Source organism: Oncorhynchus gorbuscha, linkage group LG01 (assembly GCF_021184085.1).
Source record: "Oncorhynchus gorbuscha isolate QuinsamMale2020 ecotype Even-year linkage group LG01, OgorEven_v1.0, whole genome shotgun sequence".
Taxonomy (NCBI): domain Eukaryota; kingdom Metazoa; phylum Chordata; class Actinopteri; order Salmoniformes; family Salmonidae; genus Oncorhynchus; species Oncorhynchus gorbuscha.
Window position 1 is genome coordinate 61,812,172 of NC_060173.1, and position 16,965 is coordinate 61,829,136.

Here is a 16,965-nt window from a genome sequence, read left to right on the forward strand (position 1 = left end):
CCAAAGCAGCATCACCTGTGAGCGTGGACTGCCTTGCCTTGCCTTGGATGGTGTATTTTGACTTTTGGACAGGACACGCTACTTACTTTGGACGCCACATCACGGGGTAGGATTTACATTCAATAGACCTGACCCGATTTAAAACCACATTAAAAAAAATAAGCTGATAGTCGAGCTATGTAGAACTATTTTCCATGCTAGATAACGGGTCACTACAATATTTACCATTCTCATCATTTGGGAAAAGGCGACGACGTCTAATGGCCAATGTCGTCATCCCACCTCCTACGAGCGCAGGCTCCGGTTGGATAGCGGACCTGTCGATCACGGGCTCTCCCAAGTTCGGTTGCCCAGCACCGTTTCTGATGCCCAATTTTATGGACGAAGAGGAGTAGTCCCAAAAACCAGATCATAGGCAACAGCCGAAGCGTTTAAAAATTGTGGAAGACTAGAAGAGGAGTATATAGATGACATGGGCAAGGGAGAATAGCCTCTGCCTGTGCTTTACTAGGGTATAGCATTTCTTTAATATTATGTATTATTATTTATAATATTATAAATATCTCCATATTCTGCGACACCTTGCATTGAGCAAGGGTTCATTTCGACATGATGCGCCATGTACGGGCAGAGGAGGACGATGTTATTACGGTGTAATAACGAAGAAGAGCTCACGAATGGAATAACACTGCTAGCCAGTGCATCGCAGATCGCAGATCCATCCATACTGCATCTCTCCTGAATGTGGATGTTATTGTTTCGCGAGAGCTTGCGTTTCGCTTGCACCAGGAACGCTGACAAGGGTCGGGACCTGTTCGGGAGCATTTCGGTCAAATGCAGCGACTGAGAGAGCAGCAGTACCGACGATCGGGGCACGCGAAGGTGCACATGGACCTCTGAGAGGAATCCCGTGGATCTCGAAACGAACCGGCACATTTAACGTGTCATGTTTAGTCTAGGCCTCCTCCTCTCACCTGGCACCCAGCGCGCTGTTCTGTTCTCAACGCAGGTATTTTGTTGATAGCGTTTTATATTTCTCAACTGGGTCTTTAAATTAGCCAGAATAGGTTATGAGGATGATGCCAGTTGATATCGAATCACTTCGCCGGGGAATATAGGAAAGCGGTCCATCTGATCCATTATCATTAGCCAAATGACTTCTCCAGATTACGGTTTCATCAGTGTTTAACGATTAGGAACGGAACGCGTGGAGTTCAGATATGACAGTTGGTTATTACGGAGTAAGGTGGATCAGGCCATTTCTACAGTGCCACATAATAAACAGAGAGCACACGAGAGCAACCCTATAATGCTACGTACGACGCGCGGGTGTTGATTTGGATAGATCAAACCCTCTGGTCTATTTGGAAATGCGCATGTACAATCTAGAACTGTGACTTGCTCTGTTTAGTGTTTACTATGTCATGGAAACTCACTACACGCTGTCGTGGGAGCGAAAGTAGTAGGATACTTATTTAGTCGTGAATTGGCAGCCTTTAGAATAGAAACACGTCTATTTTACGATTGTACGTTTTCTGATTTTTTTCTGTGGAAAGCCGCTCAGCTGTGCCCTCGAATTCGCCTTAATCTGGGGCATGATCCTCGTGTGAGAAATCGTTGAAATAATCAGCGTCGGGGTGTCAACGAGGCTAGAGCGAGTAGGAGATTTGGCTAGATTATCGCTGGACTGCTATTTTGTTCCCTTTGGTCGAACACTGACCGAACCGCGGCTTCTGATCTGCCGCCTTTTCCCTGCCCAAACTGCCACCGCAGAGCGCCTGGAATGCGACTTGGGGACCCTTTCTTCGTTTTTTCTAGGAGTTTGTCTCCGTGGACAACGGTTCTCTTGCAGAGTAAGAACGCAAATAATAGCTCATTTACAATTGATAAAGTTAGTCTATTAGAAATGATATGAAGCGAGTCTGGAACGCTATTTTACGGTCAAATCTGGAGCATCAGAGAATGCGTTTTTTTCATTTAGAACTCAACTAAATTCACTGTTGGCTTTAGTGTCGGACAATGGATACACCACGGATGGACTAGGGGACTACACCTCGATCTCATCCAAGGAGTACCGGTTAGACACGATTACTTCAGTAACCTACTCCTCCAGAACCGCGGACGGTTAGTTCGGTTAACGAGCATCAGGCATTCTCCCCATTCTGCAGCCGGTAAACGGATGATGTTTGAGCCAGGATGCTGCGCTTCCCCGTGAAGAAAATTCGGAAGCAGTTCAAACTCCTTCTGCTGCTTGTGCTGCTCACCTTTGCCGTGTGGTTCACCTACCTACACATCAATCAGGGCAAAGCTATCAAACTCCACTTCAACTACGGCAAAGGTATGATGCATTTAAAACTGCCTTTCATGTGTGAAGTTGTGTTTTTGAGTCAAGTGGTAAGTGAAGTCATGTTTCACAGGGTTTGGCTTTTATGAACTTTGTCCAATGTGAATTGGAAATATGCATTTTTGATTTATAGACAATATGCAGTGCTGCTGGTGTTGTGACTTCTGTCGTTGTTTTCCCTAATATCCTGGTTTCTTGGTTGTTTTGTCACTTAGTGTTGAAGGAGTATCATTTTGCAGGAGTAGAAATAGTAGCGAAAACAACATCTCCTCAATAATGACCAATACACAGTCAAATCGCAAGAGATAATTCAACTTGTATAGGGTCAAATGTAACATTATTTGGGGGTTTATATAGTCCCACCCCCATTTTGTGTAAACACTACTCTGGTCACGGCATGGATATTTTGGGAGTTAAAACTACACTAGGCCTAAATGGAGTAAATATCAAACTGACAGAGTTGCTTAATTTAATACACTTTCCTGCCATTTTATTATTTTCAGTGTTGCTTTTAATCAACTTCCTTGCCATTTTACACTTTTCTGTGTTGTTCTGAATTAACAAATCAACTCCAGCAGAGTTCACTTCTCTTTCAATTGACTTCCTTTGAGTTAATAGGGTGTAAATTCTTATTTGAATATTTCTTAAATGTTTTACATTGTGGTGGTTTGCAATGTGATATCCAATGTCTATTAGATTCGACTTGCAGGAAAACATGCAGCACTTTTATACAGCCCACAACGTGCAATTAGAATGCCTGTCAGAGTAGGGAAGAAATAGAGCACATGGAGACCACCTACACCAGTGGCGGGTTTAGGTATAGGCGAAATGGGCAGACGACCAGGGCGGCATCTTGCCGGGGCTGGCACGGGGCGCCCACACAAAAAACAATCAGGATGGTGACATTTGCACGATCGGTTTTCCATAGCTTTATTTGCACGTCACGTCAATGATATTATGTCACTGTGTGGGACTACGGGTCAATTAACGTCATCGGAGTGGGCGCCCTGATTCGAGTCTGTGAGCGAGGCAGGCTACCGCCTGGGAAGGTCTCCCACTCAGAAGTACGAGATGGGAAGGGGGGCAGGGGCGGGGGGGGGGGGGGGGGGGTTGATCTCAGGTCTCCCCACTGGAAGCCCGAGGTAGGGGTAGTGGGGGAGTCTATCAAATAGCGCACCTCTAACTTTGCACAGTACTAATGCAATTAGTCAAATCAGTCACACTACGAAATGCCAAGGGAGCCCAGGGAGCCATACCAGTTAGAACCACCACCGACCTACACCATGTAAACTGGAACAACTATCTCACTAATGGTTGCTATAAATCCAACCACTTACAGTGGACATGCGAAAACCCAGATATTGAAACCAACAATAAAAAACATTCAACCTGCAGCATGCTGGGATATACAGTTTTTACAATGAGGCCCCTCCCAGCCTCACTGAATACAAAGTATTCTGGATGGAGTGAAAAATACTCCGTCCCAATCAACTCCAATTATCAACACTAACTCCAGGGAGCGTATCACTCTCTTGAGGGTTAAGATAACTCCCAGTAGAGTCAATTTAACCCTAACACTGTGATTTGAACTATCCTTGATTTACTGTGTACCTTTCCTCTCTCTCCAACCTCACCTATGGGCCTTGGTCAAAAGTAGTGCACTAAATAGGGGAATATAGTGCCATTTGGGACGCAACATGGCTGCGTAGCGAGGCCAAGCCAAAGTGCAATGTGCTGCAGCCAGGTCGAAATAAGAGGCTGTCGTCTCATTAATAATGAACAGGCGGATCATGGAAGCGGCTACAGAGGTCATGACATGCCAATCACATGGGGAAATGTGGGAAAAACACCACCCACTCTTTTTCAGTCACCCATCTATATATCTAAATCCAATGACAGGGTTCAAATTGTTGTTGATTTCAGGTTGAGTTCACGTTAGTTGGCAACTCGATCTAATGTAAATCAAAACGACATGTTGAACTCACATCTGTACCCAGTGGAAACCGCTGGGTTCTTAAAAGGCTTGTCACAGCTGTGTACTTTGCTTTTGGTGGCTTGACATGTTCCTTGTGAATGATGTAAAGTGACACCTTGTGATTATTGAGTCCTTGACATGTGTGTAACCCCCGTATTGGTATAGGCTAAGTGCAGTGGAGACCCTTTCCTTCTGATGTTCTCTGGCTGAGCGAGGGTTTTTCCCTGCGCTAGAGCCTACTGATGATGACAGGGCTGCGCGCGTGCGTGTGTGTGTGTGCGTATGTCGCGTGTGTTTGAAAGGTGTTGCCCCAGCTTGTTGCTGCCTTACTGAAGTTGAGTGGGCTTTAGTTAAATGACAGGAGTTGGAGGGGCTTAAATTGTTCAAACAGATGTTGCATTATTGCTATACTTACAGTGCCATATTCACAACACTTGACTTTTTTCAAATGTTGTTGTGTTACAGCCTGAATTTAGATTTTGTGTCATTGGGTTACACACAATACCCGATAATGTCAAAGTGGAATTATGTTTTTAGAAACAAAAAAAATTATAATGTGAAATGTCTTCAGTCTAAGTATTCAACCCCTTTGTTTTGGCAAGCTTAAACAAGTCGGGACAAAAAATGTGCTTAACAAGTCACATAATAAGTTGAATGGACTCACTCTGTGAGAAATAATAGTGTTTAACATGATTTTTGAATTACTACTTAATCTCTGTACAACACACGTACAATTATCTTTAAGTTCCCTCAGTGGAGCAGTGAATTTTAAACACAGATACAACCACAAAGACCAGGGAAGTTTTCCAATGCCTCGCAACGAAAGGCACCTATTGGTAGAAGGGTAAAAAAAAGCAGACACTGAATATCCTTTTGATAATGTTGTAATTATCAATACAGCCAGTCACTACAAGGATATAGGCGTCCATCCTAACTCAGTTGCCAGAGAGGGAAAAAAACGCTCAGGGATTTCACCATGACGCCAATGGTGACTTTAAAACAGCTACAGAGTTTAATGGCTGTGATAGGAGAAAACTGAGGATCAGGGCCTAAAATGAACACCTGCCACCCACCAAATGCGGGTAGATTTTGGCAATGGCGGGTAAGAATGTCTAACTCACCAGCCACTTTGGCGGGTGGTCACACACAGGGCTCTACAATTGCAAGCATTTCTTACAAATAGTCAAAAGTCAAGTGTGAGCCATGTGTGAGTAGTGATTTATAGCAAGATAAATGCTGCAGTAGATGTTTTCAAATGATTTCTACCGTTTTGCTTCATATCTGGTGATGCACAAAGAAATAGGACTGCTACTGTTATAGCTATCCCACCTCGCGCAGCAACACTGCCTGCTGGGGGACTTTGTTCACTGTGAATGAAATGTTGAAAGATTTGTTTTTGGAAGCAATGCGCACAGGCATTATTATCCTCATGTTTCTTGGATATTTACATTATTTTGCTCAAAAGTTAGGTTGTTTTTAAATGTTTGAATTCGTTTCCACTGCTAGCGAAGAGAAGAGATGTCATCGCCCTCTACTAGTGAGATTCTCACAGACACCTGTGAAGACTGGAATGGCCACGTTACCAAGGTAACCTTAAAGAGGCAGCTGAACATTTGTTTCTGTGATATTTTGGTTTAATGACTCAGGTCTAAAAATACATAAATAATACATTCCTTGTATTAGAAACATTACTTAACATGCATTTTTGTGTTTTTGTGTAGTTAATGCAGCAAAAAAATATTTTGGCAGGTAAAAAAAATACGAGTGTCTGGTAGATTTAAAAAAAATGTATCTACATGCCACAGTGGCTGGTAGACAAAGTTAGTTTTAGGCCCTGTTGAGGCTGGATCAACAACATTGTAGTTACTCCACAATAATAACATAAATGACAGAGTGAAAAGAAATAAACAAAATAAAATATTCCAAAACATGCATCCTCTTTGCAATAAGGCACTAAAGCAAAACTGCAAAAAAAATTGCCAAAGAAATTAATGTCTTGAATTCAAAAGTGAGTACAAAAGAGAGGACCACTCTTCATGTTTTCAAGCATGGTGGTGGTTGCGCCATGTTATGGGTATGTGTGTCATTGTCAAGGACTAGGGAATAGAGTTAAGCACAGGCAACATCCTGGAGGAAAACCTGGTTCAGTCTGCTTTTCCTACAGAAACAAATTCACCTTTCAGCAGGACAATAACATAAAACATAGGGCCAAACATACACTGGAATTGCTTACCAAGACGACATTGAATGTTCCTGAGTGGCTTAGTTAAAAATGTGATTTAAATCGACTTGAAAATCTATGGCAAGACTTGAAGATAGCTCTCTAGCAATGATCAATAACCAGCTGGAAGAATTTTATAAGAATAATATGCAAATATTGTACAATCCAGGTGTGCCAAGCTCTTAGAGACTTACCCAGAAAGACTCACAGGTGTAATCATTGCCAAAGGTGATTCTAACATGTATGGACTCAGGCGGGTGAACATTTTTTCTTCCAATTTGACATGACAGAGTATTTTGTATAGCACGTTGACAGATGAGATGTGAATACTTTCTGAAATCACTGTACATTAGTGTGTCTGAAACACACACACACACACACACACACACACACACACACACACACACACACACACACACACACACACACACACACACACACACACACACACACACACACACACACACACACACACACACACACACACACACACACACACACACACACACACACACACACACACACACACACACACACACACACACACAGGTGTCTCTTGCACACACACTGAAAGTCGTTCAACAGGTCAGCAGTCCACTTTACCCAGACAAATGGACAAAATTTATTTCATAGTCCAAGGCTTTATTAGTGTAATAATCACAAATATGCAAAACAAGGACTCTAAAAAGGGTTTTAATATTCTTGGATGGAAATTATGGGTTGTGCTTTTTGAGTTTGTTGGTCATTTTTTCTCTCTCCGTGCTTGTGTTAAGTCCATTATTAACCTGGGACAATTCTAGCTGTCTAGGAAAGCACACGTTGAGGTAAATCCCCATTTCTGCTTGTGCCTTAGATTCATTTTGGCTAAACAAATCAAATTTACTCATACAGTGCCCCCTACCCAGCTATGCCAAACAACTGTTACCCAGTAAACTTCAAATTGAAAATGAAGTTGAAAAAGATACATTTCTAACGTAATTATCCAGGGTGGTCAGGTTTCTTCTCATTATCCTACATTAAATATGGAATTGGGATTACATTTTTTAAAATTTTGTATTTAACCTTTATTTACGGATAGAATAAGGTAATTCCAGCATCACGGATGTGACATTAGTGCACAAAATCACAAACTATGCTGACCAAAAATATAAACGCAACATGCAACAAAATGCAAAAATGTCAACGATTTTACTGAGTTACAGTTTTATATAAGGAAATCAGTCAATTGAAATGAATGAATTAGGCCCTAATCTATGGATTTCACATGACTGGAGAGGGGCGCAGCAATAGGTGGGCCTCGGAGGACATAGGCCTACCCACTTGAGAGCCAGGTCCAACCAACCAATCAGAATGAGTTTTCCCCCACAAAAAGGCTTTATTTACAGACAGAAATACACCTCAGCTTTTTTGGGAAACTGAACTTATTCGTGAAACTCTGTAAGTTTGTGAGTCTTAAGGTAAAACATGGATAGCCATTTAGACGGAAAAGCTTGGCTCAAAACAAAAACGATAATTTTGAAAAGACTGTCATTTTCATTATTACTTTAAGAGAGGAAAAATGACCGTTATGGATGTTACTCCCTCCATTATGGATGTCTAAAACACAGAAACAAATCTTTCCATCATTCGATCTAAACAACACTACTGCCATGTTTGAGAAATGCATTTCTGCGTATATTTTCTATGATATCACATGCTTTTCACGATATCGACAATTGCTTCTCTAAAAGACTAAAGAATACGTCTCAAAACAAGCACACAAAATGTGCTTCTGAAGCTAAGTTGGATGCATTTACACAGGCAGCATCAGTTATGATATGTTTTCCACTAATCGGTCTTTTGACCAATCAGATCAGCTCTGAAAAATATCTAATGTGAAAAGATCTGATCTGATTGGTCAAAACACAAATTAATGGAAAAATATCAGAATTGGGCTGCCTGTGTAAACACAGCTCATATGAACCATCACATTCACAACTGTTATGGATGTCACAAATATCACAACACTGAAAAGGGATATTGACAATATAAAAAGAGAAACCAATTATAGACTATATTAAACCTTGATGAAATCAAATGTTATTTGTCAGATGCGCCGAATATGACCTTACAATGAAATGCTTACTTTACAAGCCTTTAACCAACAATGCAGTTTGAAGAAAGATAAGTGTTAAGTAAAAAAATAAAATAACAAATAGTTAAAGAGCAGCAGTAAAATAACAGCAGCGAGGCTATATACAGGGTGTACCGGTACTGAGTCAATGTGCGGGGGCACAGGTTAGAAAAGCTAGCTCTGCAGTGTAAGATGCATGTTTTACAAAAACGTTTCCTAAAATACTGTACGTACGTAATGGATTTTACATTGCTACTCCCCTGAAAGACACTACCCAAGGCCCCCCCCCCGGCCCGCCCTGAGCTTTCGCTACCTCCACGAGATCATTGGGAATTCCATTAAGTCCTGAAGTGACCCAGCTACTCACCAGAACTACATCACTCCAGGTCCACCTGGCTGAAACCTACGTTGTATTTACCAGAGAGTTGGGAGCGCCACTCCCCCCCCGAGGTGGCCCAGCTGCTCTCCTGACCGACATCCATCTAGGCCCACCCAGGCAAGCCCCCAGAGCAGCCTAGCTCACCAGCAGATCATCACAATTCCGCAGTGCACAGTCCACAACACCAAGGTCTGCACCCTCTTCATCCAGAGCCTCGACTAGCCATAGATAAGGAGGCTTCTGCTTCAGTTGTGGAGCTACAGCCAGCTGCTGACACGGGGCCTGTTCTGGCTGCCGTTGTTCTGGCTGACTGCCGTTGTTCTGGCTGCCATCCTCTGTTCCCTGTGACGATCCCCTATCGGTCGAGGCAGATGCTCGTCTGCCCGAGGTTTGACTGTCTGCTACCCTGGAACCTTAAGCCACGTCTCCACCCCTGCCAGCTTCTGGCACAGACTCCTGCTCCCCCGGTAGGCTCCATGTTTCCGGATATACCAGACCCTTAGTCTCTGGCCCTAGTTGCAGGCTCACACTTCTGTCTTAGGCCCTTGGACTGCTGTCTTAGTACTAGGACCTCAGTCCAGAGTCCCCTGCACTAGCAGTCTCTAAGTATCCTACCCAGCTAGGCCCTACATTCATTTGCAGGTCTGCAGTCTCCTGCCCTTCTCAGATCACAGCCCCTGCCTTAGTTGGTAGGCAGTTGCCTAGTCTGCCAGGTTTAGAGCCTCCTGCCCTACTAGGCCCTAAGTTAGCTGCCCCATTTGCGGGTCTGCAGTCTCCTGCCCTGCTCAGATCGCAGCCCCCTGCCTTAGTTGGTAGGCAGTTGCCTAACCCGCCAGACTTAGATCCCCCTGCCCCGCTAGGCCACAATATACCTATGCTAGGCTCTCAGTCCTTAGCCCTCTTCGGCTCTCAGTCCCTAGCACTAGGTCTGCTGTCTCCAGCACTAGTCGGCCCTCTGTCCCTTCCCCAGGTGGGTAATCAGGCTCCTGCCTGGCTGGGCTCAGAGTTATCTTTCCTCTAGTAGGCCCAAAGCTCTATTGCTCTCCTAGCCCTTAATTGTTTTCCCTGTCAGTTCCAGCACCATTTTCCCTGTCAGCTCCAGAGTCAGTTTCCCTGTCAGGTCCAGAGTCAGTTTCATTTTCCCTGTCAGGTCCAGCACCATTTTCCCTGTCAGCTCCAGAGTCAGTTTCCCTCTCAGGCCCAGAGTCAGTATCCCTGTAAGTTCCAGAGTCAGTTACCCTCTCAGGCCCAGAGTCAGTATCCCTGTAAGTTCCAGAGTCAGTTTCCCTGCCAGGCACAGAGTCATTCTCTCTATCAGGTCCAGAATCGTTCTCACTGTCAGGCCCAATGTTACCAGCACCAGACTCCCAGCCTTCAAGCGTCCTAGGTGCACTGTCCCCAGACCTCGTCGACCTTCAGTCTCCTGCTCTGCCAGGCTTTAGGTTCTGTGCCCCACTAGGTCTGTGATCTCTGCCCTCAGTTGGTCCACAGCCACCCCTCCTAGTGCTACAAGCTAAACCTCCTGCACTAGTTCTTGGCCCTGGGTTTCCTGTCCTGTTCAGCCCTGAGTTGTCTGTCTTTCTAGGTCTGCAGTCCTTGCTGCCAGTTCACAATCCCCAGTTTCAGCCAGTGCCCAGCCGCCTGTCCTAAACTCCCAAGTTCCCTTCTCAGGTAGGTTCTCAGTCTCCTCTAACACCTGGCCTGCAGTCTTCGGTCATAGTTTTAGGTTGTATGTTTCCTGCCCTGCTAGGCCCTCAGCCCACTGACCTGGGGGACCCACTGTTCTCTGACCCAGGGGGCCTGCTGTCTCCAGTTCTAGGGGGCAGCCCACCTCCCGCAATGGAAGACCCTCCAGCCCTTGCACCTGGGGAATCACCTGACCTCGTCTCTGGGGACCAGTTGGCCCCTGCTTTTGAATCCCTGATGAGCCTCATCCAGGTGTCCCCACTTGCTCCAACATGGGAGCCATCGCCGTCAGTAGTGGTGAGAGAGTCACCAACCCCAGCAGAAGCCAGCGAGCTGTCAACAATAGCTGTGGCAGGCTTGCCACATTCCTCTGCCGTATGATCCTCTGCCACACCTTAGCGTTCTATGGCGCAGCCCAGAACTGTCCCTCCCTCATGGGGTGGCCCCTAAGCACCTTACATGCACTGGAGCCGGCATCCTACCCCATGGTCCTCTAAGAAACACCCGCAAACAGCTACCCTTCTACGGCCAGATGCCCACAAGGACCCCAGCTAGACTGGTCCCTTCACTGCTCTGCCCCTCTGTCCTGCAAGATAGAACTAGGCTCTTCCAGGACTAACCCTGAGGCCTTTCAGGATGTGTGGATTTCCAACAGAAAATCCAGGGGCAGCTGTAAAGAAAAGTCTGACCCTCTCAATCTGATTGGCCTTTAGGTCTGTCGATCACCTGCCTATTCCAACCAATCAGGACGCTTGGAGACACTCCAGGGCCCTGACACCTCACGTTAGTGAGTGTTAACATGCTGTCGCAAGAAGAAGGAAGTGCACTAACTAGCATAGAGGACGGGGAAGGATCAAGGCAGAAGTGGATGCCAAGTCTGAATCGAGTAAAGTTGAATATGATGAATGGAAAACTATAGTGTCCAAGAATAAAACAAAAAAGGAAATTGCCAAAAAGTGTAATGGATGGTGAGTGTAGGTCAGATAAGGATTTGTTTCCTGTTGGGATTAGTTTTTTGAATATGGACATTTATCTGAGAAACCCATTTGAGGTATCGAAGGAGGTGAAGTATGTGTAGGGAAAAGTGGAATCAATCAGATTGACCAGGAGTGGGCTTGTTCTGGTTAATTGTGTTTCTGAAGAGCAAAAGAAGGAGGCTTTGGGAATCACAAGATTTCAAAATTCTGAAGTATAATACTTTGAACTGCGAAGTAGAGCACGGGGGTGTCGATAATGGTAGATATTGAATACTTCAAGAGAATCCAACCTGAACTGCCTGGTGAATGGAGAAAAGGAGGAAAGTCAGCCAGTTCTTTTGTTTTTTTGATAAAGATCACATCCCTACGCATGTAAAGTTAGGTTATGTAAAGTATGCAGTAAGTGCATTTGTCCACAAGCCACTACAATGCAATAACTGTAAAGGGTGTTGCAAATGTTTGCAGACAGTATGAGTATATTGAAGATCGAATTGAAGAATGTCTGTGTTGCAACTGTGGTGGGGATCATAATTGAGAACACAAGTGACACTCGTGTTGATGATATGGTAGTGGATACACCCCAGCCATTAGTAAATATTTGTCAACCAAGAAAACCAGACACGCTTTGTGTGAAAAAGGTGGATTTTGTGGTGTTTATTGCAACGGTTATTAATTGTCCAAAAAAAAAAAATCGCATTGTGATTTTAACAGAAGCAGCGTGAATTGTGTTAGTGTTTTTTGGTAGTTAGTATGAATTTGTTCATCCACAACATATTTCGTTTTTGGGAATGTTTGACTATCCGCTACACTAAGTGGCGGAAATACACTTTGAGTGTAGTCTGCCAATAAACCTCAAAGAAGAAGAAGAAGACAGACTGTTCACATGCTGTTTTGCAATGTGTGTGTCCATTAAAATAAGTAATTGTTGGAAATGCTACTGGGATAAGTTTGAGTATAATATTAGTGAGTGAAGGTTATCGTGTAATGTAACTGTGTAGATAAGTTTGTAAGTAAGAAGTTTCAATTGTTGTTTGCTAGCTCTGAGCTAATTCTAGAATTGTCTATTAGTGCGTACTCTTAGTTATTCCTTAGTCCAGGGACCTTACATGTTCTGTTTAAGGGGAGAATTGGCTATGGAAGACAAAACAGCCAAATACTCCATCGAAATGTGAATCGTTTTTCAATTGCGGTACAGTTCTGTCACGTCCTGACCTTAGTTCCTTTTTTATGTCCCTATTTTAGTTTGGTCAGGGCGTGAGTTGGGGTGTGCATTCTATGTGTTGTTCTATGTTTTTGTATTTCTGTGTTTGGCCTGGTATGGTTCCCAATCAGAGGCAGCTGTTTATCGTTGTCTCTGATTGAGAACCATACTTAGGCAGCCTGTTTTCCCACTATGATTTGTGGGTAGTTGTTTTCCGTTTCTGTGTTTGCACCATATGGGACTGTTTCGATTTTCATTTCTTTCCTGCACTTTGTTCTTTTGTTTTTTTTCTCGTGTTCCGAGTTATTAAAGTTATCATGGACACGTACCATGCTGCATTTTGTTCCGATCCTTCTTATTCCTCATCAGAAGAGGAAGACAATCGTTACACGTTCTAGAAACGTAAATCCCTCTTACTTTCATATCACATCAAAGTAATTTAACAAATTCAAAATACACACTTCCTGTCAACTGTTTCAACCGGTTTTAACACAGTTGCAGTTGACAGTATTTTTCAGTGACAATCTGTCTTCCGTTTACACACTGGATGCAGATAGCTAATTAGCACGTAAACAAGTGCTGTAACATTGAAATATGGCTGTGTGTGAACCCTAACCCTCTAATAGGTATGTATCAATTTAACCTTTTGTTTTTTGTGATTTCTCACTGATATGAAAGATAACGTCCTTAATGTTTCCAAAACCGTACCTCAAATGATGTGTTTAAATGCTCTGACTGAACATTGCTGCTTTTAACAAAACTCCCCCTACAGAAGACACCTTTGTCCAATGACTCTTATGTGTAATGTAATGGAACTGAACGTCAATATCAAGGATTTGTGTATTCTGTACATGCGATCTAATTTAGTTCATATTGTTATTTATTGCTACAGGTGTGTTTTAAGTGCAACTAGCCTACTCACTACTATTTTATTAGCAATGTTTATATTGATTGCCTGCTACCGCTGCAAGGTATAGCCTTAGATACTGCTGTATTAGGGGGCACTATTGCCTCTCTCATGTGGCATGATATAAACATATGAGTGAATGAAATGGTAATACAGGAATATTGATGTAAATGTAAACATACTGTCCGAGAGGGGGAGAGAACTGATCCTAGGGCTAAAAAAGATTTAAGGTCCTCTCTGGCCTGGCTATAGATCTTGTCTGAGGAAATGAGTTACTGTGCATGTGCGAGAGCATGAGAGAGGCAATAGTGCCCCCTAATACAGCAGTATCTAAGGCTATACCTTGCAGCGGTAGCAGGCAATCAATATAAACATTGCTAATAAAATAGTCGTGAGTAGGCTAGTTGCAGTTACAACACACCTGTAGCAATAAATAACAATATGAACTAAATTAGATCGCATGTACAGAATACACAAATCCTTGATATTGACTTTCAGTTCCATTACATTACACATAAGAGTCATTGGACAAAGGCGTCTTCTGTAGGGGGAGTTTTGTTAAAAGCAGCAATGTTCAGTCAGAGCATTTAAACACATGGTTTGCCGTACGGTTTTGGAAGCATAAGGACCTTGTCTTTCATATCAGTGAGAAATCACAAAAAACAAAAGGTTAAATTGATACATACCTTTTAGAGGGTTAGGGTTCACATACAGCCATATTTCAATGTTACAGCACTTGTTTACATGCTAATTAGCTATCTCCATCCAAGCACCTGTGTGTAAACGGAAGACAGATTCTCACTGAAAAATACTGTCGGCTGCAACTGTGTTAAAACCGGTTGAAACAGTTGACAGGAAGTGTGTATTTTGAATTTGTTAAATTACTTTGATGTGATATGAAAGTAAGAGGGATTTACGTTTCTAGAACTTGTAACGATTGTCTTCCTCTTCTGATGAGGAATAAGAAGGATCGGACCAAAATGCAGCATGGTACGTGTCCATGATAACTTTAATAACTCGGAACATGAGAAAAAAACAAAAGAACAAAGTGCAGGAAAGAAATGAAAATCGAAACAGTCCCATATGGTGCAAACACAGAAACGGAAAACAACTACCCACAAATCATAGTGGGAAAACAGGTTGCCTAAGTATGGTTCTCAATCAGAGACAACGATAAACAGCTGCCTCTGATTGGGAACCATACCAGGCCAAACACAGAAATACAAAAACGTAGAACAACACATAGAATGCACACCCCAACTCACGCCCTGACCAAACTAAAATAGGGACATAAAAAAGGAACTAAGGTCAGGACGTGACAGAACTGTACCGCAATTGAACAACGATTTGAAATATATTCAGGAAAAAAAGAAACGTCCTTTTTTCAGAACCCTGTCCTTCAAAGATAATTCGTAAATATCTAAATAATTTCACAGATCTTCATTGTAAAGGGTTTAAACACAAAGAGGCCTTTCTACTGTTTCTGAAAAACACCAAAAGAAAGATGCCCAGGGTCCCTGCTCATCTGTGTGAACATGCCTTAGGCATGCTGCAAGGAGGCATGAGGACTACAGATGTGGCCAGTTAAATAAATTGCCATGTCCGTCCTGTGGGACACCTAAGGCAGTGCTACAGGGAGACAGGATGGACAGCTGATCGTCCTCACAGTGGCAGACCACGTGTCACAACACCTACACAGGATCGGTACATCCGAACATCCCACCTGTGGGACAAGTACAGGATGGCATCAACAACTGCCCGGGTTACACTAGGAATGCACAATCCCTCCAGTGCTCAGGCTGTCCGCAATAGGCTGAGAGAGGCTGGACTGAGGGCTTGTAGGCCTGTTGAAAGGCAGGTCCTCAACAGACATCACCGGCAACAACGTCACCTATGGGCACAAACCCACCGTTGCTGGACCAGACAGGACTGGCAAAAAGTGCTCTTCACTGACGAGTTGCGGTTTGTGTCACCAGGGGTGATGGTCGGATTCGCGATTATCATCGAAAGAATGAGTCTTCTACCGAGGCCTGTACTCTGGAGCGGGATCGAGGTGGAGGGTCCGTCATGGTCTGGGGCGGTATGTCACAGCATCATCGGACTGAGCTTGTTGTCATTGCAGGCAATCTCAACGCTGTGCGTTACAGGGACGACATCCTCCTCCCTCATGTGGTACCCTTCCTGCAGGCTCATCCTGACATGACCCTCCAGCATGACAATGCCACCAGCCATATTGCTTGCTCTGTGTGTGATTTCCTGCAAGACAGAAATGTCAGTGTTTTGCCATGGTCCAGCGAAGAGACCAGATCTCAATCCCATTGGGCACATCTGGGACCTGTTGGATCGTAGGGTGAGGGCTAGGGCCATTCCCCCCAGAAATGTCTGGAAACTTGCAGGTGCCTTGGTGGAAGAGTGGGGTAACACAGCAAGAACTGGAAAATCTAGTGCAGTCCATGATGAGGAGATGCTCTGCAGTACAAATAATAACAGGAGCTGGCTAAAATAATGTAATAGCGTACATAGATTAAAAAAAGCGGACATCCGTTCACTGTTTTCTTGCTGCTCAGCTTGATCATTTGATGGACCCTCGGTGGTTTAAGATTTATTTCAAAGCGGTCTCACGAGCCAAAACCCTTTATCAATAGACTTGATTACTTGCCGAATACATTGGGTATGACAAAAAAAACTGCCTTCATTGAGAGGCTATGCTTCGTTTTTAATCCAATTAAACAAAATGAGGGAAAAATACATTAGTTTATGTGTCTAAAGGTTTTACGGGCACAAAAAGCACATCTTTCTTGTGCCACGTGCGTGTGGCTGCTGTGCGGCACATCTGGATAGGCTGCGCTTCCGCTGTAAAACCATAACCAACCGCAAGCGAACTCATTTGTGATTATTGTGTCGAGACAAATAAATTACCAATACTGGCACTAGGGTTTGAAAATAGAATCGCGTTAAAATTTGCAAACAATCCTGCGTTTGACAATTGCGCTGGCTTTAACGCCAGCCGAAAATGGAGCCCATTGATCGTTTCACTCGATCAAAATAATAAGTGGAGTAAATGCTTGCGTTCCTATCACATTTTTCATCACGTCTGCAAGCATTTGATGTAGTATGAGCCAGGGTTGTCACGGTACCAGTATCCCGATACTACAATGTTGA

General features: G+C 43.7%; 1 protein-coding gene across 1 annotated transcript in view; it reads left to right on the plus strand.

Moving 5' to 3' along the window:
• The first annotated feature begins 369 nt into the window (after window positions 1-369).
• The window catches only part of b4galnt4a (beta-1,4-N-acetyl-galactosaminyl transferase 4a), a 470,997-nt gene continuing 454,401 nt past the window's right edge, over window positions 370-16,965 (plus strand). Inside the window, exon 1 of the mRNA XM_046358032.1 lies at window positions 370-2,338. Within this exon, the coding sequence (XP_046213988.1) occupies window positions 2,197-2,338 (142 nt within the window). The 5' untranslated portion in view covers window positions 370-2,196. The remainder of the gene's footprint in view (window positions 2,339-16,965) is intronic.